Source organism: Crinia signifera, chromosome 4, assembly GCF_055691185.1.
Source record: "Crinia signifera chromosome 4, ASM5569118v1, whole genome shotgun sequence".
Taxonomy (NCBI): domain Eukaryota; kingdom Metazoa; phylum Chordata; class Amphibia; order Anura; family Myobatrachidae; genus Crinia; species Crinia signifera.
In genome coordinates, this window is record NC_139220.1 from 129,539,205 (window position 1) to 129,563,423 (window position 24,219).

General features: G+C 43.8%; 1 protein-coding gene across 1 annotated transcript; it reads right to left on the bottom strand.

Moving 5' to 3' along the window:
- Nucleotides 1-5,658: 5,658 nt before the first annotated feature.
- Nucleotides 5,659-8,558, bottom strand: LOC146072975 (uncharacterized). Its single transcript, XM_083180145.1, has 3 exons — nucleotides 7,705-8,558; nucleotides 6,751-7,254; nucleotides 5,659-5,678 (listed from the first exon to the last, which is right to left on the bottom strand). The coding sequence occupies exons 1-3, from the start codon at nucleotides 8,255-8,257 to the stop codon at nucleotides 5,659-5,661; spliced, it is 1,077 nt and encodes a 358-aa protein (XP_083036271.1). The 5' UTR covers nucleotides 8,258-8,558.
- Between the last annotated feature and the right edge of the window lie 15,661 nt (nucleotides 8,559-24,219).

Genomic DNA, 24,219 nt, shown 5'->3' on the forward strand with positions numbered 1-24,219 from the left:
CGCACGCGTCCTAAACCTGACAGTTCTATCATCACAAAGGACAGCACTTACCACAAGAGCCGTCCTTTGCTAAAATCTTCATGCATACGCCGTTAATAGATGCTGATAGGCATGCAGAGAGTGGTGGGATGGATCACAAGCAAATTGTGATGATTGCTGCATCTCACCCCGTGTGATATATGCTACACCATTACAGTTTCCAATATATAGCTGTTTGCAAACATAAATGAATGAGGGCTTGATGCAACTGATCTTGGAGCATGTCATTTTTTTGCCAGTTGCGCCCATCCTGATTCATGCCCACCCACAGCTTCCACAGATGTTACCTATTGTTTTCTGATCTACTATACAGAGTAAAACTCACAAGTTACTTTGCAGTAATAATTATTTAAAGCATCATACCTGTATTAATATATGAAAGTATAAAATTCTTTACATATCGATCAAATCAGTGATTTTTTTTCTCTCCCCTCAATTTGTAAAGTTTGACATGTGAAAGCCAGAAAAACAGGATATATGCAGCGATGAGGCATAGTAAATGAAATGACATTTGGAAAATAGAGTAGGGAGTTTTCCTTTTTCCTGTGATGTCTTTCAGATCTCACATAATGATTTTTAATCCTATTACTAATATAAAAGTACCTGGCACACTGTTTCTGTAAGCAGAAGCATACATACGGTACGCATCATGCCTATAAAATGTCCAGTGTTTTTTATTCTATTTCATTCACAAATGTTCCCCGGGCTAATGACTCTAGTCTGAGTCACTGTAACCTCCAAAGCTCTTAAATAACTTACAACCGGTGATTCAACTCTGTAATAATCACTATAAGGTAAACATTAGTAACTGAGCTGCTTACTACACTGCCCACACAGTGATACCACTCCTACTTGTTTTGATGCAGGCAGAGATTCCATACACCCAGCTGATGAGTAACATCCAGAGGTACAGTACATAGGGAGGCGTAGGACTGTGGGTAATGCTTTCCAGCATCTGTTCGCCTTCTCCCTATTGGCCCTCTAATGAGGCATATTCTAACGTACCTTTGTTATCTTAGAGGAATTGAACTATATTTAGTATTAAATAATTAACACCCTCATTACCGTATGTTGCAGAAAACCCCTGGAAACATAGAAAGAATTAAATTAACCCTTTGTGCTACTGATAACAAACCTTAACCACGCTGGAAAACATGACCAGATCCAGCGATGTAGGCAATGTTGATTATGTATGCAGTGGAAACATTTTTTTGCCACTGCGCATGTGTTGCTTTAGACTTGTGATGGCGCTCGTAATGAGGATTTATTTGCAATGTGAATGACAGCACGGGACCGCCTGTGGTAAAAGGTGGGTGTGTTGCGACTGTTTGAGAGGCAATCCTATATGCAGTTGCAATGGCTTCAGCCATTTTTGTATTGAGCATTTACACACTGCATGTTCGGAAAGGTGCCATGACTGTTCTGAATAAATAAATTCAATTTGTCAGTTTTAGGAATGAGTTTGGGGTGTGGGACCCTTGAGTTAGTGTTGCCGGGCTGCTTTTGGGCATCACATGGAACACTTAATTTGGCGCTTTTATAGTACCTTAACCAATTTGTGTTTTTTACTAATTTAACACTTTTTTTGCATTCTAATGAATACCTCTCACCTATGTAACACTTCTTATTAGCACATTCTAACACCATAGCCTCTTACGATTGTGGTGCCTTGGGGCGGCTGGCCTTTGCTGACTTGGTGGAGTCCGACTTTTGAATAGTTTGATTTACTTTAAAGGTAACAATTTTGTTCCAAAGTTGGAGATCCCTCTTGTTCGGTGAACCCTATTGCGAAGTCTGTTTCCTTTGCAGCATATAACTGATCTGATATGAGTTGCCTATCTCTATCCATACAACCAACGATTACAACTGCTTGGTGTGTTCCCCCAACCCTCCCTTCCCCTATTCTCATCAACTTTCCCCTTATGTTTTATAATATATCTGCTTTCATTAATGTGTTTATACTGTATTGAAATTCTCAATAAAAATTGAATCTATATATAAAAAAAAAGGTAACAATTTTAAGGCTCATACATAGCTGGCTGTATTTGCACCTGAACTGTACACAATAAAAGATGCAAGTATTTATGGTGTATGCAATTGTACATCATTACAGCTTGCCCCAAGTGAACGTGAACTGTAAAAAGTGTATATACTTGTGCTCAGTGGTCTAAGTAGAAATGTTGAAGTGGCGGTATGGAAAATAGGTTGATGTGCATCTACGCATGCGCAGGCGCATTTCTGCAGATGCACCCTACCCCCTAGTTACCCCCCAGTGATGAGAAATAGAAAGATATTGCCAAGATAGTGTAATAACATTTAAATCGTATAAAACTTTAGACAAAATCAGCTAGGCAAGTATAGAGAAAGGATGGACAATTAACAGAACTACAGGTATAGGAGAACTGTGAAGTGAGCAGTTCCTAAACACGCATGAGTACTAGGTTAGCGTGAGTCCTGGTAACTCTCCTCCCACCTTCAAGGTCTTACAATGTCCGCTCTTATTCTGTATTCTTCCTGGCTCCCTCCAACGTGTTTCGACCTCCTCTGAGGCCTTTATTAAGGAGAACATTTGTTTTATCAACTAGTGTGTAACCAATAGATTATTATTATTTATATAGCTCATACATATTCCTCAGTGCGCATTTTGAACATTCACATCAGTCCCTGCCCCAGTGGAGCTTACAATCTATATTCCCTACCACATGTACACACATACATTCATTCTAGGGTTAATTTTGTTGGGAGCAAATTAGCCTACCAGTATATTTTTGGATTGATGGAGGAAACTGGAGTACCCGGAGTAAACCCACACAAGCACGGGAAGAACATACAAACTCCACACAGTTAGGGCCATGGTGGAAATCGAACCCATGAGCTCAGTGCTGTGAGGCAGTAATGCTAACTATTACACTGTCCGTTCTGCCTGAGCAATGTCCATTCCTGCGGGTTGCTAGTGACATCCCCAGTTGTCCACAATGTTTATGCACTTGCCAATGCCCTCACCTAGCAAGCAGTGGCAGCGAAAGGCGGGATTCTCTAACATTTATTGCCCCCCCTCTTCGCCAGGCTTCACATTGTTAATAATTGTATATGCTCTAACATATGCGATTATAAACACAAGGGACAGCTCTTTCGATAAGAGCTGTCCCTTGCAATGCAGCTCTGGCGCTGGACTTCCGAGTGTGAGACCCAGGAGTCCATCTGCGCATGCGCAGAATGATGGCGATGGCTGTGAGACATGCTGGGAGGGATCCGTGATGGATCCCTCACACAGCGCCATGGTAAGAAACCCATAGGCTTCTGCAGGTAATCGCCAGCTTCTGCTGGTGATTCTCTCCGCAGCTCTGACGCTGCGGAGGGGCAATAGAGAATACAGAAATGCGGTAAAAACTCAGATAACAGGGATTTTTTTTTAAATTAAATAATTTTTATTGAGATTTTTTTTATAGAACAAAAACTACAAAAAAACTAAAACCCTCCTATATATAGGAGGGTAGTTAGGGCAACAACATAAAATTGCAAGACAGTCAGGAGGAAATACAGCATAAATATGCGATCGTATTTAAGTGAGCAAAGTTTGTATATAACATGGATACAGAATAATTCCAGAAAGCAATTATGGTACTTCATTCCCTGATGGCGCCATTCAGACATAACTAGACATGAGCAATATCGAACATATAGTGAAATATTAATTGCAAACTGGGGTAGACATCATCCTCTCATTTAGTAGGAATCGCTTATACCCCTTTCAGACAGAAAAATCCCAAAAACCCAGGTATTTCCCGGATACAAAAACCCGTGTACAACTAGGCAGCAAGGGGCTGACCCCCTTTCACACAGGAGCAAAAACCCGGGTATTTCCCGTGTCGACCCCTTTCACACAGAAGCCGGATTTTTCCTGCAAAACTCTGTGTGTCATAAGAAAAGGACAGTTTTAAAGGCACACAGAGATGAGATCATGAAAAGTGGGAGGTGTCTGGTCACTGCATTGCATTAAACATGGCTGACAAGTTGCAGAACCTGGAGGTCATGAGTGCTCTGTGTGTTTTGCTGCTTACAGCAAATCAGAGCATTATGCAGATGCTTACACTGTGCTACCTGGCACAGTGTTATGCCAGGAGGAGGAAGGCACAATTTTTGGTGGAGAGGGCTTCCACTCGACGCAGGTATTTGCACCGGAGGAGAGCCCTGATTTTGTCCAGTGTTACCTCTATCCTGAAGTCTACAAGTGCCTCAAACCGGTCGTTGTGGGCCAGAGACCGCAGGCATGGAGAAGCTTTCTGGGAGACTGTGGAAGCTTTTGCACCTGAGCAGTGGCTGGCACATTTCCGGATGTCACGAGCCACCTTCTACTACCTGCTGGAACTGGTCACCCCGGCACTTACAAGGGGATGCACCAATTATCGGAAAACCATTGAGCCATGCAGGAGACTGGGGATTGTGTTGTGGTGGTACGCAACACCAGGGGAATACCGTACCATCTCATGTCTGTTTGGTGTGGGCATTTCTACGGTGTGTGTTCTAGTGCGGGAAGTGACACAGGCATTGTTGGAGAGCCTTTACAAGCGTTTCATCTGCTTACCACAAGGCGACCGACTGGATGAGACCATAACAGGTTTTCTGCGAAGAGGCTATCCGCAGTGTGCTGGAGCCATCGATGGGACACACATACCCATTATTGCACCCCCAGATAACCCAGCAGATTACCATAACCGTAAAGGTTGGCACTCCATCATATTGCAGGCTGTGGTGGACCATAAGTATTGGTAAGTAGTACAGTATGCAGTATTTACATTAGTGATATGATTGGGCTGCACTGTATATTGTTAAACACAAATACATTTTCTGTTCAGTTTCACAGATGTCTACATTGGCTGGCCTGGTCGTGCTCATGACTCACGGGTACTTGCCAATTCGGACTTGTTCCAGATCGCAGAGGAGAAGAGAGGTGGCTGGTTGTTCCCTAGAGAGGTAACTTTGTCTATTTTTAAAAATGTGCTCTTTAACCACTACACTTGCCACCTATACAATTCTAATTTTTTTTTTATACCGTTACAGTGGTCAAAGTTTGTATCCGGAGTGGAGATCCCAGTCCATATTATTGGAGATGCGGCATACCCTTTGAGGCGTTGGCTTATGAAGGGCTTCACGCAACATACCCCACTGTCTCCTGACCAAGTCCACTACACCCACACTCTGAGCTCGGCTCGAATGGTGGTGGAAAACGCCTTTGGAAGACTAAAGGGGCGATGGCGGTGTCTACTGAAGAGGAATGACATTGCCATTACCCTGGTTCCAGATGTGGTGGCAGCTTGCTGCATTCTGCACAATGTGTGTGAGCTACAGAAAGAGAACTTTTTACCTGAGTGGAATGTGGAGGACTATGACCTGGCTGATACCCCTGTCGAATCAGCAGGGTACGAGGGTGAGACAAGTTGTTCCACTGCTGAGGTTATCCGTAACACCCTCACTATTAACTTACAGAGTATGACACAGTAGATAGAAGGACACATTGGTTGGATGTTTGAAAGAACTTGTTTTATTTTTCACAAAATATGTTTTATGCTTGTTAGTTCACTTTTAAATATAAAATGTTTTCAAATATATCTTTAGTGGTCATAAATACCCTTTCAACACTGAAACAACATTGAACTATTGCAACACGAGGTAGAATAAGTATTTAGCATAGGTCTTCTATCAGTGGTGGGTGAATAGGTTGTGCTGCCATCCAAGCCGGTATTGTATAGGGGAGACACACACCAGTTTGACTGTCCAGCAGCCACACATTTTCATCCGGCACTGTATATATAGATAAACACTTGTATTTGCAATTTTTGGTACCTGTAAGGCACAGGTCTTCCACCTGTGGCCCTTCAGATGTTGTGGAACTACATGTCCCCGCATGCCCTGAGTTTTTTGCCATCCTACTATAGGAAAAAATGTGGCAATGTATGGTGGGACATGTAGTTTCACAACATCTGGAGGGCCACAGGTTGAAGACCTGTGCTGTAGGGCAATTCGAAACACTCTGGCTCCTGCCGGCCAGTGAAAACCCGCACGGCCAGGAATCTGTGCCGCACACAGCAGTTTACAATGATGGGATCCGGCTGAAACCAGGCGGCCTGGGTGAATGGTCACATCTGTGCCCATTATTAACTCTGGTGTGCGGCACGGCTTCCTGGCCGTGCGGGGTTTCGCCATCCGACAGGAGTCGGAGTGTGTGAAATAGCCCTTAGTACACCCCAAAAACAATATAAATATATAAATATAAGCCCCAAACAGGGAATTTTTTTATTGCCTTAAAGATAAAGAAGAAGGCATACTGTGTACACATTATAGATTATGTTCAGCCACATATCTAGAGTATACTCTATTTGTACACATTTAAATAAAAAAAAAGTTTGAGAACTTTGATTCAGCTCCAAACTGAAGAACCAAATGAGCTTTTTTGAGGCTCATAAACTAAAGAACCATAATACTGTACTGTGTACATCAAAATGGAACACAGCATTTAACGGGCCTTGTAAGTGCCACTTTTTAAGCAAGAAAAATTGAACGAGCCCAGAAAAAAGAGAAAAAGAACAACCATATAGCAACATTACTACAAATGCCTGTAGGCAGTGCTGATTACAGTGCTAACAGGAGTGTTATGATTACTGGCATTCACTGAATCATCAGCATAATTTTTCACATTGCCATATTGCCTACTATATCCTGTGCCATTGACAGTATCATGCACTGTCTCCTGTGGACTGGAATTGGCATGTGGCCTACTTGGCTGTGTGGCATGTGAAAAATTATTGCCCATGTTTTCAGTATAACTACGCCCTTGGCCCTGCACAGTAGTTTGGCTTGAATTTGAAGGCATAAATGTATGGCCTCTGTGTGGAGGATTACAATAATCACCCTCAGCGTACGGACTACACAGCTTGTAAGGGTGCGGATTCTGTAATGTAGACACCATATTGGTAAGGAAGGTCATCTGTGCATCTCGATTTTCACGCGCTATGCGTTCGTGCAGACCCACCAACTGTGTGAGAAAGGAATCTTGCAACTGTCTCTCGTTGTCAAAGAAGCGCTGCAGTCGGGCATCCTCTTGAGTTTGAAATTCAAGATCGGACTCTCGGAGATGATCTACCAGGATTCTTGACATTGAGCGCGTAGCAAGCTCCATCTTTGACGTTTTTTTCTTCCTTGCAGGTACATCAAATACTAAAAATAAAGGAAAAATCATTACAATCCAATAGCGGCATGCCAGTGTATATATAGGTATATATAGATATATATATATATATATATATATATATATATATATATATATATAGAGAGAGAGAGAGAGAGAGAGAGAGAGAGAGAGAGAGAGAGAGAGAGAGAGAGAGAGAGAGAGAGAGAGAGAGAGAGAGAGAGAGAGAGAGAGAGACAGACTACTACTGGTTCCCACAATACCCCTCTCCAGGGCACACCACACGTGTGCTGTAGTAGTGGGTGTGGGGTTGTTACCTGTGTTACAGTGGGACTACAGGTCCCAGCAAGCCTGCAACACATGCTGATACTTGGGAGAACCACAGGTACCAGCATGTGGGGCATTAAAGGCCTGCTGATACGTATAGCCCCCTGTACATCTATTAAAATAGATACACAAACAATACTTGAAAAACTTACTGTTGCGACGCAACGTTGGGGTCTCAGTCTGTGCAGGAGTGGGTGTCCCAGATGGAGTAATGGTGCTGGCTCCACTGTCCTCAACCTCAGCCTCTAATGGATCAATTGTGTCCTCCATGGCAGCAATAGGATCAGGGATGCTGTTGTCTATGGTGTCTTCCAACTCCATTATAGGTGGGCAAGATGGGCTGCATTCTGGAGTTATGCTCCGTGATGAAGCTGCACTGGATGATGATATGGCAACAGGGTTCACCAGGGCAGAATTGCCAAAGACCTCGTTACATTGGTCGAAGTAAACCCATTCCATCCTCCCAGCACCACTTTTCCTCCTGTTGTTGTCACAAACTTTGTTGTAGTACCTGCGCAGAGCTTTTAGTTTGTTGACCACCTGCTGCTGGGTACGCACAATGCCCCTTGAAGTGAGGACCTTGGCAATATTGGTGTAGACTACAGCGTCCTTCACTGTGCCAGTAATCTGTTTTCGGATTTCTTCCTCCCCTCTGACACTGAGCAGCTCACGGATCTCCTCATCTTTCCAGTGTGCCATGGCCATTTACTGCTGCGCTGCACGCCTCTGCCACGTGCGCTCAGCCAATCAGGGAACCTGTAAAGATCAGCCAATCACGCAGCGCCATGCTGCACAGCCAATCAGCATGATTTTTCAATAGTCGGGAGAAAAACACGGGTCGGACCCTTTCACACAGCCGCAAACACGTGTCTGACACGGGAAAAACCCAGGTAAATACCTGGGTCGAAGTCCCGGAACTTTAGACCCGTGTTGACCCTTTCAGACAGAAGAAAAACCCGTGTCGACACGGCAAGAGCAGGGAAATTACCGGGTCTTTTTTTCTGTCTGAAAGGGGTATTACTATATTTTGCAGTGCCCAAGTTAACCTAGAATAAAGATATATGCCCAACTACCCAAAATAATAAAATAAATAGATTCCCAAAGCAAACCTACCCCAAAACCCCCCACCCTGTATAACCTACCCCAACTTAGGCATACCTGGAGCAGATAACAGGGTCTTTACAGCATTTCTGGTTTAGAGCATCCCGCCCGCAGTGAGCACTAGGTAATGTGCCGGGAAAAATTGTGTCCATTTCCTTCTGATTTTTCCATCCTTTGAATGCCCACAGAGGCAAGTATTGGGTGCAGGGTGTGCGGTGTGGGCCCCTCTACACAGAAACACTGCACCCATTATAGATATGCCACTGGGGTACCCACAGATCTCACAGAGCTGGCACCTATGCCCAAATGTATTTACAGTGTTAAACATTTCATGATTGAATAACTTTGGCTTGAGGCTAGCAAATGATCCAAAAGGAAATAGCAAGTATAAAAAATGTTTAAGCAGTATAAATCTACATCCCTGGAACTCTAAATAGCCATAACAGTCATGCATATGGGATGTGTGAATCATTACATAAATATGGCTTTCAAGTATAAATGTGACATTGAGAGCAGCTTTCTCTGCTTTCAGCCTCATACAACATAGAAAGTAGTGAATTGCACACATATTTTCTTTAGTTGTCTGAAATTAGGGTTTGGCATCCTGAAGACTGGAGTGAATGAATGAGTCAGAAATCGGGAAGAAACTTTCCTTTTATTTATTCTGAATTGAGGTGTTTAGAGAAGAGTATGAGATGGCAGAGGAAGCTCTGAGTGACACAGGAGAAAGGAAGCTGTGGTAGGATTACTCATGTAGTGCGAACATAATGTCTCAAATTTTTCATAGATACATTTTTTTCTGCCCTAGAAAAATGATAATCTCGTAGATCTGGCTCAAACAATCTGCACTATAAAGTGGCCAATCCCCAGTCATTATGCTATAAGACTAAAGAAACATATGCCTGAGTTTAGCATGTGACAAATGTTTATAATTGCTGCTTGGTATGGTATCCTAATAGAGTAAAGGTGGCCATACACTACCAGATACACCTCTTACAAAAGGGTAGTAGTGCAGATATTCCTGGACATTTTAGACATTATAGTTTGGGAACGCCAACCTTCTGGATGCCGGTGCAGAGCAAGACCTTTATTCCGGTCAAATTTCGCAGCCTTGCGAGTCCAATACCCTTACTGTAAAGAAACCCTTCCTTTGTTGGGTGAAAAACATCCTTTCCTATAACCTTAGTGTACAGTATTTGGGCTAAAGGGATCCCCTGAAAGTTCTCTGTATTGACCCTTATTGTATTTGTATATAGTAATCAAATCTGCTCTTAGACGCCTCTTTTCTACAGTAAACATGCCTAACCTGGCTAGCCTCATAACTCAATGACTCCATAATCTCTATCAATTTTTTTGCCCTTCTCTGAATTCTTTCTTGTTCCAAGAGGTCTTATTTTTTTTTTTTTAAACAGTTTTTATTGAGATTTTTCAATTAAATATTATATAAAAGGTAAACAGTGTGAGACAATTACACAGTATATGAAACAAAATATCGGTCAATGTACAATTTGTTCAATTCGCAGGTTATCTACCAAAGCAGACCACAACAGATCTTAAAACCAGGAATACAGTCCGCTGTTCCACTCCGCAATGCTGCTGTATTTCTATTTCTATTACAGTTCGCCAATGTCTAGCTTTCTGTCAGCTTAATAAAAGCACATGTGAGCAAATCTTTGGATTCGGTATCTTGTTTTACTTTCCCTCTCAGTCCCATTAGTTGGGGGGGAATCATTGTGATTGGTTTGTACGGTTTTCAACCAACATTTAGGGAGCAATTTGGTCTCACAAAACATCTAAATTATAATCTATCAGATAATATTAAGAGGTATAACAAGGTAAATGGGGGGGTGGGTAAGGAAGGGGAGGTTGGGGGAGGGGGGGGGGAGGGGAAGACAACAGACAAAATCAGAATCAATTTTAAAATTCCATAGCTATCTTTTTCCTTCTAGGCTATCTAGTCACACATTTCGATTACTCATCTCGTATGTCCAAAACTTTTATCTATCTCAGCACATACAGTCATGTTAGTTAGATATTTGTCTGAGGAGGTACCACGTGGTCGATTCAAATATTTTTTGAATTCGGCTTTGTGTTATCTGATCTAAGCTACCAATATACAGTTCCCATTTCTTATAGAAGCGAGGAGCCCCCTTCTCGAGATCTGTCCTTAGAGCCTGTCTTTCATAAAAGAGCGTATTTAGGATAGCTTTTTTTAACTCCATTATAGTAGGGGAGCCTCTATGTATCCAGTGCGTTAATATCAGCTTTTTAGCCATTGTCAGTATGATGTTGAGCACCGGAATAATCATTCTCTTATTGGGTCCAAGATCCCAGTCTTTAAAGTATAGAAACAAACATGCAGCCGGTTGCTCCTGGATTCTAAGAGAATAGGTGGTATTAATAAAATTGATCACCTTGTCCCAGAAGAACCTAATCTTTCCACATTCCCAGAAATTGTGGAAATATGTAGCATTAGTTTTGTGGCATTTGTAGCAACATCCTGTGTCGCTAGGGACGAAGTGTGCCCTCTGCACAGGGGCCACATATGCCCTATTTAGGAATTTGGTGTGGGTCTCCTGTAAAGCAACCGACTGCAAATGTCTCATGGTAAGAGGAAGCTTTTTAAGTACAATGGACAGAGGTGGGAGATCTGGTATATCTTTGGCCCATCTAGTTTGAAGTTGTTGGTGATGTGTCTCTATCCCTGTCGCTATGAGGGCCGAGTAGAGATATCTGATCCTATACCCCAGGACACACTCTGGTCTCAAAAGGCTCACAATGGGGTCTATTTCTCCATCTCTCTCCATGGGTGACACTTGAGATTGTGCAAAGTGTCTCGACTGGAGGTACATGTAAAACTGGCGGTGTGGTAGCTCAAATTTCTCCTGTATGGCGGAGAATGGGAGTAATGCTCCTCCTGGGTCAAATAGCCTACGGACATTTGTAATGCCCTTGTCCCTCCAGCCGAGAAACTCCGCATTCTCTAGACCTGGGATGAACTGAGGGTTTCCCCAAAACGTGGTGAATGGCGAAGAGGAAAATCGTCTGCGAAGGGTCTTATTAATCTGCTTCCAGGACCTGTAAGTTGCTTTGAATAAAATAGAATCTCCGATCAATTTGGGTATTAATCTTATCGGGGCATGTAATAGTGCTGCTGGGGAGTATTGTTTAAAAATTTGATTCTCCAAGGAGGGGATGGTGTATTCCGATCTAGTAGTGAACCAATCTGTAATATATCGGAAGTGTGCTGCTTGGGAGAATGCTTGTATGTCAGGCATGCCAAATCCACCATCTGATTTACTGAGTTTGAGCCTATTGAATGGTATACGAGCCTTCTTCCCTGCCCAGGCGAATTTGAGGTACAGCGATTTAAATTTCTGCAGGTCCGAGTTACTGAGCTGCAGCGGCAACATCTGCAGGAGATATGATAGCTTGGGAAAGGCTATGGTTTTGAGTACCGTGATTCTACCCGCCAAAGATAGTGGTAGGTCTATCCATCCAGTCAACAGCTTAGCAATCGATGCAAAGGAGGGAGAGATATTCACATTATATAAGTCTTTTAGTTTCTTAGGGATCAGAACTCCCAAGTATTTGAGTGTGTGTGGACAGATAGTGAATTGTGAAGTGAAGTGAGAGATTGTAGGAATTGCGGGGGAGGCTGATAGGGGCAAAAGGCGGGATTTATCATAATTTACTCGAAATCCTGAAAATTGGGAGAAATGAAGAATAATTTGTTGAATGGCCGGGATGGAGGTATTGGGTCTGGATATAAATAATAATATATCATCTGCGAACAGACTTAGCTTGATCTCGGAGGAGTCCATCCGCACTCCCACAAAGTCTCTCGAGTTTCTCAATGCTATCTCCAATGGTTCAACTGCCAGTGCGAATAGGAGGGGGGACAGGGGGCATCCCTGTCTAGTACCCCTGAACAGTGGTATTGGGTTGGACATGTAGTTGTTAGTTAAAACCCGGGAGGACGATCCAGAATAAAGTGATTTAATTGTGCGGATGAACTCCCCCGGGAGCCCAAACCGTTCCATAGTAAAGAATAAGTGGTCCCATGTGACGAGGTCAAAAGCCTTCTCGGCGTCCAGTGAGAGTAGAGCATGAGGCTCTAAAGTCCCCGAAGACTCCACCCACTGCATGGCTATTAGGGCTTTACGTACATTAAGGACCGAGTGTCTGCCCCATACAAAACCCGTTTGATCCGAATGAACCAGGGAGGGGAGTTTGAATTTGAGTCTGTCCGCTAATATTTTTGTGAAGATTTTATAATCTGTGTTGAGAAGTGAGATTGGGCGGTAGGATCCCGGGAGGAGCGGGTCTCTACCGGGTTTATGTATAATTTTGAGGATGGCCGAATTAAAATATAAGGGTGGGGGGGTGCCTTGTAGAATGGTATTATAAAGTGCCGAAAGGGGTTTAATAATCTTGGGGGCCAGCAATTTATAGTACTCATTTGAGAGACCCTCCGGTCCCGGTGATTTGCCTGTCTTAAGCATCTTTATCGTAGCCAGGACCTCCTCCTCTGTGATAGGTGTTATTAGGGTATTTGAGGCATCCACATCCAGTGTGGGATGAGGAAGGGGTTCCCAGAACGTTGTCCTGTGTTGCTCATCTACCAAGGGAGGGGAATATAGGGACTCATAGAAGCCATGTAAGGTTTCAGTAATTAATTTTCCCGAATGGACTACTTTGCCATCCGCCCTGCGAAGAGCCTGAATAGCTGAGGGAGGGTGCTGGCCCCTCAATAGGTTAGACATCAGGCGATTAGACCTGTTGCCATATCTATGAAACCTGGCCTGTGCGAGAAACGTGATTTTAGATTCTAGTTGTATTAGTAGGGCATCAAAGAGGGATTTTTGTTCATTATATATGGTTTTATTTGATAGGGTGGGGGAAGTTTGAAAGTTCTGGTATGCCTCAGTGAGGCGTGTCTGGGCGTCCATGTAAAGTTTCTGGGAATCTTTTCTATGTTTGGAAGTGTAAGATATAATGTTGCCTCTTAATACTGGTTTGGAGGCTTGCCAGAAAATAGAGGGGGATGTCTCCCCTACTACTTGGTTGTGATGTGTATAGTCCATCCAGGACGCCTCCAACATATTACGAAACGATTGAGTTTCTGTTAACTGGGATGGGAATCTCCATTGCCTAATTGGTCCTCTATCGACAGATGCCGCCACCGCCACCCAGCAAACGCCATGGTCTGAAATTGTAATAGGTTCTAACGCTGATCCCTCTACTTTCGGGAACAGGGAGGAGGACATTAAAATGTAATCAATTCTAGAGAGGGTTCCATGCGCCGCTGAGAGGCATGTATACTCCCTCTCAATAGGGTGGCATGCCCTCCATACATCAATCAGTTGTAACTGTGTGAGAAGGTATTGAATACCATATTTAGGGTTGGTGCGCCTGGTAGAGGATGTAGTGTTTCTGTCTAAAACCGCAGATGCAACTAGATTGAAATCCCCTGCCAAGATTATATTTTGGTGAGCATAAGGGAGTAATTTGGCAGCTATAGTGATGAAGAATTGGCTTTGATTTGCATTAGGTGCATATACATTAGCTATGGTGTAACGGGTGTTATATATCGTGGCATCAAGTATACTGTAGCGGCCTTCGGGATCTGTTTGTTCTGAATGAGTAGTTACCGGGATATTTCGTCTGATCAATGTGACCACCCCTCTAGCCTTGGAGTTATATGGGGCTGAGGATAGAACAGCCCAGCCCAGGGTGTTTAACTTTAAGATCTCTGCAGGGACCAAATGGGCCTCCTGTATTAAAGCTATTTCAAGGCCTAACTTAGATAAGTATAGCAATGTTTTTTTTCGCTTAGCTGGGGAGTGAAAGCCCCCCACATTAATTGTACCTACCCTGAGAGATGTCATTCATTGGGCAAGAGGATTGGTAACTTACAGGTCCTGGAATTTGAGATGAGCTTTGTGTTGGCCAACAGTAGTCTAGTAGCAATCATGAAAAATCTAAGGATAAAAAATATGACATTAGACAGATTCTGACACATGGGGGGAATAGACATGAGGGAAGAAGGGGGAATTAGTAGTAATTCTGCAATGGCTAGGCGACCGGTAAAGGGCCTTCCCGCCATCCCAGAACACCAAGAGGTCTTATTTTATGGCGTGGTGCCCAGAACTGCACACTGTATTCAAGATGAGGCTGTACCAACAAGTTATATAATGGCAACATTACATGGTCTTTCCTTGCATCTATACCCCTTTTATGCATGCTTCTATTTTATTGGCCCCCGAAGCTGGTGCTTGACATTGAGCACTACATAAGTCTACTGTCAATGAGTACCCCCAAATCCTTCTCCATTAATGATCCCCTACATTTACCCCATTTCATTTATAGAGTGCATGCTTGTTTTTGGTCCCTAAATACATAACCTTACTATGTTAAACCTCAACAAAGAAAGTAGCAATAAATAGTGCTAAATATGGATAAATAGATACTTAATAGCTTTATTACAATACATATAACAAAATACACAGAAATAATAATAAAAAAAGCTTCATTGGTCACAAATAAACCAGTTTGGTAAAGAATAAAACAATATAGAATGATCCTTTAGCAATTGTATAGAGCAATGTCTTTCATGTGCCTTATGATGTAAAGATATATTTATTTCAGTGGCGTAACTATAGCTCCGCAGCCCCCATGGTGGCGGGGGGGTGCCGCCGGGGGGGCTGCGGGGCTATAGTTACCCGCAGTCTGCGTCTCGCCCGGCTCTCTGTCGGGACCTTCCTGACGTCACGGTCCCGGCCGGCTCCTGCTGCAATGAAAACTGACAATTAGAAAATGGCTGCCCCCCGTTTTCATTGTAGCAGCAGGAGCCGGCCGGGACCGTGATGTCAGGAAGGTCCCGACAGAGAGTCGGACGCAGACCGCAGGTAAGAAGGGGGGCAGGTTAGGTGGGGGGCGCCGAATAAACATGCGGCGATAAATAGTTAGTTACGCCCCTGATTTATTTATTAACGGTTACTTATATAGCGCACACATATTCCGCAGCGCTTTACATATAATATTTGGATATATCAGTTCCTGCCAAAGTGGAACTTACAATCTATATTACCTACCACATATACATGCACACACATTCATTGTAGGGTTAATATTGTTAGGAGCCAAATAACCTAATAGTATATTTTTTGGATTGTGGGAGGAAACCGGAGTACATTGAGGAAACCCACGCAAACACGGGAAGAATGTGTCAGCGTTATGTTCGACCTCCAGAGTCAGTACCTCACCTCAATTAGGTGCTTGTTATTAGTGGGGGAGTTGGGCAACCTGTGAAAATATAGATAACATTATTTTTATCTCACCACTGTAGAGAGGTAGTCCTCCACACATGAAGGAGATGCCGCTATTAATTAGAAATTAGGTTGGAAATATTCGCAGGCAGAAAGGATGCTGTGATCAGGATTGTTGGAGCTCTGTGGGAGACCGATAGATAGTTATCGAAGGTGAACAATATATAGTCACTGGGTCCCGCAGAACTCACTCCCTGCTTTTAGTGGAAGAGATGGATAAGAGTCGTGCGGCAATTCCGTAGCCCAGCCAGGTACATGTATGCAAATGATACATAAAAACAGAGAAAAAGAAAAACAATAATATACATATAATATAATGCAGTGGCGTAACAATGATTCCGCAGACCCCGGAAGTGGCATGGGGGAGCCAGTGCCAGCAGGGTCTGTGGGGAGCACTGCTGGAGGGACACCTCACAGCCAGATGGTTCTCTCCGTGCCTTCCAGCTGTCAGTAGGAGGCTGGTCCAAGGGGACACCTTTACCTGACCCCTAGGTTCAGAAGGGCCCCGTTGATCAGGGGTATAAGAAAATTGTCTACAGTACCTGTTAAGAAGTAAAAATTCATATGCCACTGTCATCTGGTCTCTGTTGCAGACATGGTGACCTCATTACCCTGTGCTGCGCCTCTAATTCCCTGCGGCCTGTCTCTTCCTACTGCCAAGGAGCAGGGAGAGTGACACAGCAAAATATCCATAAGGCGACGAGCAGCCTCTACCCATCACGCAGCGCAGCTACAATCATAGGCGTGCGCAGCAAATATTATTAGGGGGTGCACCACCTATTGTGCATGTCTAACAACACCCATTGGGTGCGTCTAACACCACCAATCAGGCGTGTCTACCATCATCTATTGGCACTCACTACAATATAAAAGTCTCTCAGCCACAACATAATCTCCTGCCTGTTTCAGTCAGTTTTTAATCTTCTTATTACTCTCTGTAACAGTTCATGCATATATACAGTCAAAAACATATATGGATGACACAGGTACAGTATGTAGTGATATGACAATGGTCTATCTAGTGCTGGGGTAGCCAACCCTAGTCCTCGAGAGCTACCAACAGTGCATGTTTTGCAGGTCTCCTCACAGAATCACAAGTTAGATAATTAGCTCCATCTGTGTATCTTTTAAAATGTGTCAGTGATTAATGAGTGCAGCTGTGCAGCAGCTAGGTTGTCTGGAAAATGTGCACTGTTGGGAGCTCTCGAGGGCTAGGGTTGGCTACCACTGATCAATTAGTACAATTAACAATGCAAAACACACATAATTGAGCTACCAACAGTGCATGTTTTGCAGGTCTCCTCACAGAATCACAAGTTAGATAATTAGCTCCATCTGTGTATCTTTTAAAATGTGTCAGTGATTAATGAGTGCAGCTGTGCAGCAGCTAGGTTGTCTGGAAAATGTGCACTGTTGGGAGCTCTCGAGGGCTAGGGTTGGCTACCACTGATCAATTAGTACAATTAACAATGCAAAACACACATAATTGAATGATGGGCTCTTCTTTTAATAGAATAAAGTTCTAAAAAGCAAAAGTCTTTGGTAAAGGGTATTGCTGGTTGCTAGCGTCAGGGATGTGTTTATAAGGGCAGGCACAGCATTAGGGGGTGCCTGTGGACCCCTAACCCTCTATGTGCGCACGCCTATGGCTACGATGTGCTGGCAGAGAGAGCAGAGGGAGCCCAGCAGCCAACCCCTAAAAAGTGCAGGAGCTAGGACCCAACGACTGCAGCAGCACAGTACACTGGGCAAATCAGAGACTATTCTCCAAATCTTTTACAGGGATCATGGGCTCACTTTGAAAGAAGGGGTAATTTGATAATAACGAAGCATAATTTGTTTTACAATCATTTTTTGCCAATTTTTTTTTTAACTTTTTTTTTTTTAAACAGTGCGCTGAACAAATAGGAACATACATGACAGAGGAAAACACTTATCGATGGCTGGGTGCAGAATCGCCATCGATGGCGTCTGCACCGATGGCCATCCCTAGCAGCAGCAGCCTTGTTATTCTTTCTTTCACTTGCAGTCGCAGCACTGTACTCAGTCTCCAGAGTTAGTACATCTCAGCTGCCACAGGTGGCAGTGCTGACCTCAAGCAAATGCATTGTAATGAAAAACTGAAAGTAAAAGAACGACGGTTCACCTTTTTGGGATCGGCGGCTCAGTCAGTCTTTTATGGGATCCGTCCAAAAGACCCGCTTCGTTCGCTAGCGACCCATCTCTAGAAAGTATGGCTTCATCAGGAGGAGCTGTGCCATCCCTGGCAGGAACAGCCTGATCTCTCTCTCTCACACACGCACCCTGGTCTCTCTTTTTTTTCTCTCTCTGACCCTGGTCTCTATCTCTCTTTCTTTGACCCTGGTCTGTCTCTTTCTCTCTCTCTCTCTCTCTCTCTCTCTCTCTCTCACTGGGCCAGATGCACTAAGCTTCAAAAGTTATAAAATAGAGAGTGATAAACAACCAACCAATCAGCTCCTGCCTGACAGTTTTTATACACAGTCTGTGACATGGCAGTTAGGAGCTGAGGGGTAGATTTATTAAGGGACGATAAGGGGCATATGCGCTATCCCCATGCGCTAAAGCAGGGGATAGCGCTTCCCCTTATCTATGACACCCGCTGAGCGGGTGTCTTTCGTGCGGCGGTGCGGGGCAGGAGGCATAGCGCAGCTACGATATTTCGTGCTGCGTGCCTGCCTCCTGCCTAATTTATGAACGGTCAGCATCGCTGACCGTTCCGCCGCCTGCAGCTGTCAACTTCGACAGCTGCAAACGGCGATGCCCTATGCCTACAGCAGGGACAGTGCTGTCGTGAGTAGCGAGATCCCGCGCATGCGCAGTGAGCCAGCCAGGGGAGAAGCAGGCAGCGCGTCAGTGTTAACTGACGCGCTGTCAGCTGGAGGGGACATCGCCGGAGGGGGGAGTTAGCGCTCCCCCGCTTCGGCCAGCAAGATGTTGATACATCTTGTCGGTGTCCCCTCCTGCTTCGCCTCGCTAATGAGGCGAAGCAGGGAGTGTTATAGCGGTGCTCTTAGCGGCGCTATAATAAATCTACCCCACATTGAGAGTGTTTATCACTCTCCATGTTTTCACTTTTGAAGCTTAGTGCATCTGGCCCTCTGTCTCTCTCTGACCCTGGTCTCTCTCTCTTTCTCTTTGACCCTGATCTATCTCTCTCTGACCCTGGTCTCTCTCTCCCTCTCTGACCCTGGTCTGTCCATCTCTGTCTCTCTCTCTCTGACCTTGGTCTTTCTCTCTCTCTCTCTCTGCCTCTCTCTGACCCTGCTCTCTCTCTCTCTCTCTGACCCTAGTCTTTCTTTCTGTGTGTGTCTCTCTCTGACCCTGGTCTCTCTATCTCTTTCTGACCCTGGTCTTTCTTTCTGTGTGTGTGTGTGTGTGTCTCTCTCTCTGACCCTAGCTGTCTCTCTCTCTAGGCATTACGGTGTAAGGTGCATTATGGTGTGTGGCCTATAATGTAAGTGTCATTACAGTGTGTGGTGCAATGTGTAAGAGGTGTTACAGGTGTGTGTCAGGGGGACAGAGACTTTTTTGACAGGGGGAGCAAAATTTATAGTTACGCCACTGATATAGAGGCCCTTATTCTGGTTGGTGCCTATATTTCCGATTTATTTCGGAGAGGTCCGCACGCCACGCTGTGCTGACATCGTACGAAAAAACGCCCACCGGTCCTCCGCATTCGGACGGACTCACTCTTTAAGAAGTGGGCGTGTTTACGGATGACATCCAAACCTTTGCATGTGCGGTGGGCACACACATTTTCTGCACGGTCTTACAGCGTATGCACGGTCTTCCCGCGTCAGAACGGACGGGAACCTGCCCGTAAGCAACGATGCGTTGTATTTACGCACAAATCCCCACTATTATCTGAACACCGAAATCTGTAACATGACCCACTTATGCAATTAGGCAATCTCATTAAAAAGGGATTGTTTTTAATGGTCATCTATTATTTCTCAAATTGATAATTAAACACTTTACTACCACTTTAGATTAACCCTTACGTCATGCTAAGTTCAAAACATTCATTCTTTAAGCTGCAATGGTTCCAATTGAAGCAATGACAAGAGTGTAATTAATGAGTAATGAGTAAAGGAGTGGATTGTATTGTGTTCAGCGGAAATTGGTTGAGGTGCGCCCGTACTGATTGGGCGTTCCGAATGCCTAGCGCATGACCGAGTGGTGTCCGCAAAGCAATACTTGCATATGAAGACCACATGTTTCCTGCCTTTTTGTTCGCGTGCATTCGGTGTGCTGTCCGAATGCACGCCTACCATAATTAGTGCACTCCCTCGTGTACTCCCATGTTTACACCCAGTTTAGCCCACTTTGAAACTACGCCCCTGTGTAGTTCCGAATGACGCCCATATTACGCCCATATTTCCCGAGTGAATGCGGTGCACATTTCTGTACGGTATTAGTGAGAACAAGTACGGAGACCTTGCGTGGCACATGCGCATAGCATAGAAACTTTCAAATATATCAAGGGTTTTAACAAGGTACAGGAGGGAAACATTCTTCAAATGAATAGAAGTATTAGAACACTAATGCACTGAAACTGGACAGAGGTAGGTTCAGCGGAAATCTGAGGAAAAATTCACAGAAATGGTAGTGGACAAGTGGAATACCCTCCCATCAGAGGTGGTATAGTCTAAGGGGGGTATTCAATCGCCGGCGACCATCTCCCCATGGGGGAGATGGCCGCCGGGCCCTATTCAATGCTGTCTTCCCCGACAGCATTGAGCAGGGCTTCTCGGCAGAGAACAGCCGGGAAGTGACGAGCTGCCGGGCTCGCGGCCATGCCCCCTTCTCACCCCACTGCAGGCGGGACATTGAATCCCGCCTGCATGTTATCGGTTGAGCTGACCGAGAACGGGACAGGGTCATGAGCTCGACCGCTGTGACCTACACATTGAATACCCCCCTAAGACTTTAGAACAATTTAAACATGCATGGGATAGACATAAGGATATTCTAACAAAGAAATAAGGATCATATTTTGTGGGTTTGAGGTAACGATATGGTTAAAAAAGGTGCAGACTAGATGTACCAAATGGTTCTTATCTGTCATCACATTCTATGTTTCTATGTAACAGTAGATGGGTGTACCTGGGATCCACTAGTTTCTGACAGATCTGAGCCGATGGCTCTGCTGGATATATTCTAATTTTGAAGGGAAGCAAGCGTGAAGTGTCTTTTATCTGATGCACTATGTTTCCCTGCCTATATCAATATGATCGAACAGTCTGGATTCTCAGTCTATTAAAGGTGCAAAACAGTGTGTATTAAATGATCATTGTTTCGGGGACGGTTTACCCTCACCGGTTTTGGAGACTAAAAAGACAGCCTGTTCTCTCATATGGCTACATATGGAGCACTATCACAATGGGAAGGCACCACAACGGATGATCCATCAGGCAGTCCTGTAGTGCTGGATTTGTGGTATAATATATACTGTACAGCAAATTCATCGGGGACCGCATCAGCAGTTTGGTCACCCTCAAAGGGCCGGTCCCCCAAAAAGTACAAATGACAGAAAACTTGTACAAGGTGTACTTTAAAGCAGTATGAAACAGGACATGCATATAACAATAATGCGATAACAAAAATGGTGGGCCATCAAACACAGAGCTATGCTGCAGAAATTTAATTCCACATCCAGTACTAATTATATTGAGGTGCAGGGTTCAGTGGTAGACAGGGCCAGAAGGTACAGAGCTGCCTTAGGGATGCTAGAGGAGGTGACACCATTTTGGGAAAGACATTTTAATGTGGGTTAGCAAGATAGACATGCAGTGACTAGAGCAGAGCATGGCCTGGTGTGTAAATGTCACCCTCAGTGACAGAGATCTCCACGTACAGCGACCAGCCCTAGCTATACACTACTAACCTATTTCAGTCAGCCGCCTCGCACACACGGTTACCGCTACTACCAGCAGTCCAGCACGGATCGCCAGCTGCGTGACGTCCCAGTCCCAGCAACCAACCCCGCAGCTTCGGCGAGCGAGTGCGCGCGGGGTGGGGGGTGGGTGTGAGGAGGTGGCCTAGGCAGGAGCTGGGACACACTGCCCCTGCGTGCTATCTCCTCGCACGGGCCACATGACAAGGTCTGGCGGGCCGGATTTGGCCCGCGGGCCTTGTGTTTGACACCCGTGCTGTACAGTATATACTGCATATACAGTCACGCTTCCTAGATATACATAGAACATGGTGACAATCAAGGGGCTTGTAGAAGAAAGAGTCAATCACATTGCCAAATTATGAATCATATCCCCACAAATGTTTGGAACAAACCATGTTGTTGTGCAAGGGGAGCAAAAACATTTAGATTTTTTGTGTGCAGGGTAAATACTGGTTGCTTTTGCATGTAGCCCACAAATGTTAGAAAGATTTGTTTTTACACTGCAATTTAGATTTCAGTTTGAACACAAACACATCTAAATCTCTCAGCACATTACATCTACCCCACCTGCACTGCAATAGGGATTTTCTATTTGCCTGCTTTTTTGCTTTGAGAACAAAGCTGCAACAGGCCCTTTATTCAACCTATATACTATATAAATACTAAAAAAATTGCACCAGCAATTATCCATATACTAATTATGGGTATGGTTCATGAATGCAAGTACATGCTCAGATGGGAACTTGCTTTATACATAAATTATTTAAATGATATTCAGTTGTGGAAAACCCTTCATCTGCCCCATACTTGTATAAATATAGCCTATTAACTTATTTCTACAAAACAATCATGAGCATGGGGTAGACCATACATTTCTTAATAGCTATAAAATGCCCTTCTTGAAATATGCTTTTCATTAATATAATTATTAATAGATTCAGTACCTTCAAAGGTGAAGCTGAAAGTGGAGTGTTTGTGATTTACAATGCTGAAGCATTTAGTGAGGTATTGACAGATCTACTTAGTAAGTACCAGTGACTGGAATAGTCATTATGATCAATTCATTTTATCTACCAACCAACCAGAACGTCAATATATATCTTTATGAGATACATAAAACACTACATTGACATATGTATATGCATGTAACGTGGTTGTAAAACATGTCAGATCTGAACTTAGACCACTACATAACAGAGCACCATCAGTACTAATGCACCAACTATTTATCTTACGTACAGGATCACAAGTCATTGGAAATACTTTCGAGTTGTTCTATATACAAAAAATTATGCTCATTTCTAATGTACAGACTTTCATTCATTTATATAAAGAGTGAGGGAAGGCCGTCCTGATTTTACATCTTGGAGGCAAAATGAGTATGATATTATATTTTTTTTAGTTATAAAATGTAAAATCTACATAATATATGGTACAATATCACAAGTTTCCCCACACTTACATAACTGTCAGCTGTTTACCTGTGGGCGATTACTCAGATATTCCGCTGCAACCCCTGACCGCCGGCACTCCTTTGATCACATTACTGTTCGGAGCCCCTAGAAAAGACAATCCTGCTTTGTTTCAGTCTCACTTCTTTCACCCCATTTCCATATATTGCACTCTTCATCGAAAATCACTGGTCAACCAAAGTGCAGTACCATGTGATCTGTACTGAAATGAACTGCATTCTAAAAATAAATAAATACAGTTTTATAGTATGTACTAGATAAGTTATACAGTAGCCCTATGATCTGATTGGTTGAGATGTGTAACGTCTTCACCTGTCCTGCTCTACCATACTCTTAACTTCTAAGATAGCCTCCTTCATGCCTTTGGCTATATCACTGTGTTCATTGTTATTTTATCCAATGTATGAATGTAATATATGATGTTATTTAATATATTTATAAGTGCTGTAGACAGCTGGTGGTGCCATATAAACAACATAATATTAAAAGTACTAATATGTGACTTACAAGTTCTGGTGGTGTTTAAAACCTTTTATTTGAAAGCTTATTAAAAGCCAAAAGAAAATGAGAACATTGTACAGAACCTTGTATTAAACAATTTTTGAGTCATGAAAAAAAAGTTTATTGGTGTGTTTATTATGGTAACAAAACCGCTAGTAGGTACAGAATAAAAAAAAAACGGTACTCTTTACTTAGAAGGGCGCCCACGATTTTGATCGTGGGCATCAGTAGTAAAAAATCTCGGGCATCTCGGGCATTGAATGCACTAAAAAATCGGGTGCGATCAACCGACGAGATGCCCGAGATTTCCCATAGGGAACAATGTTAAATGTCTGAATTGAC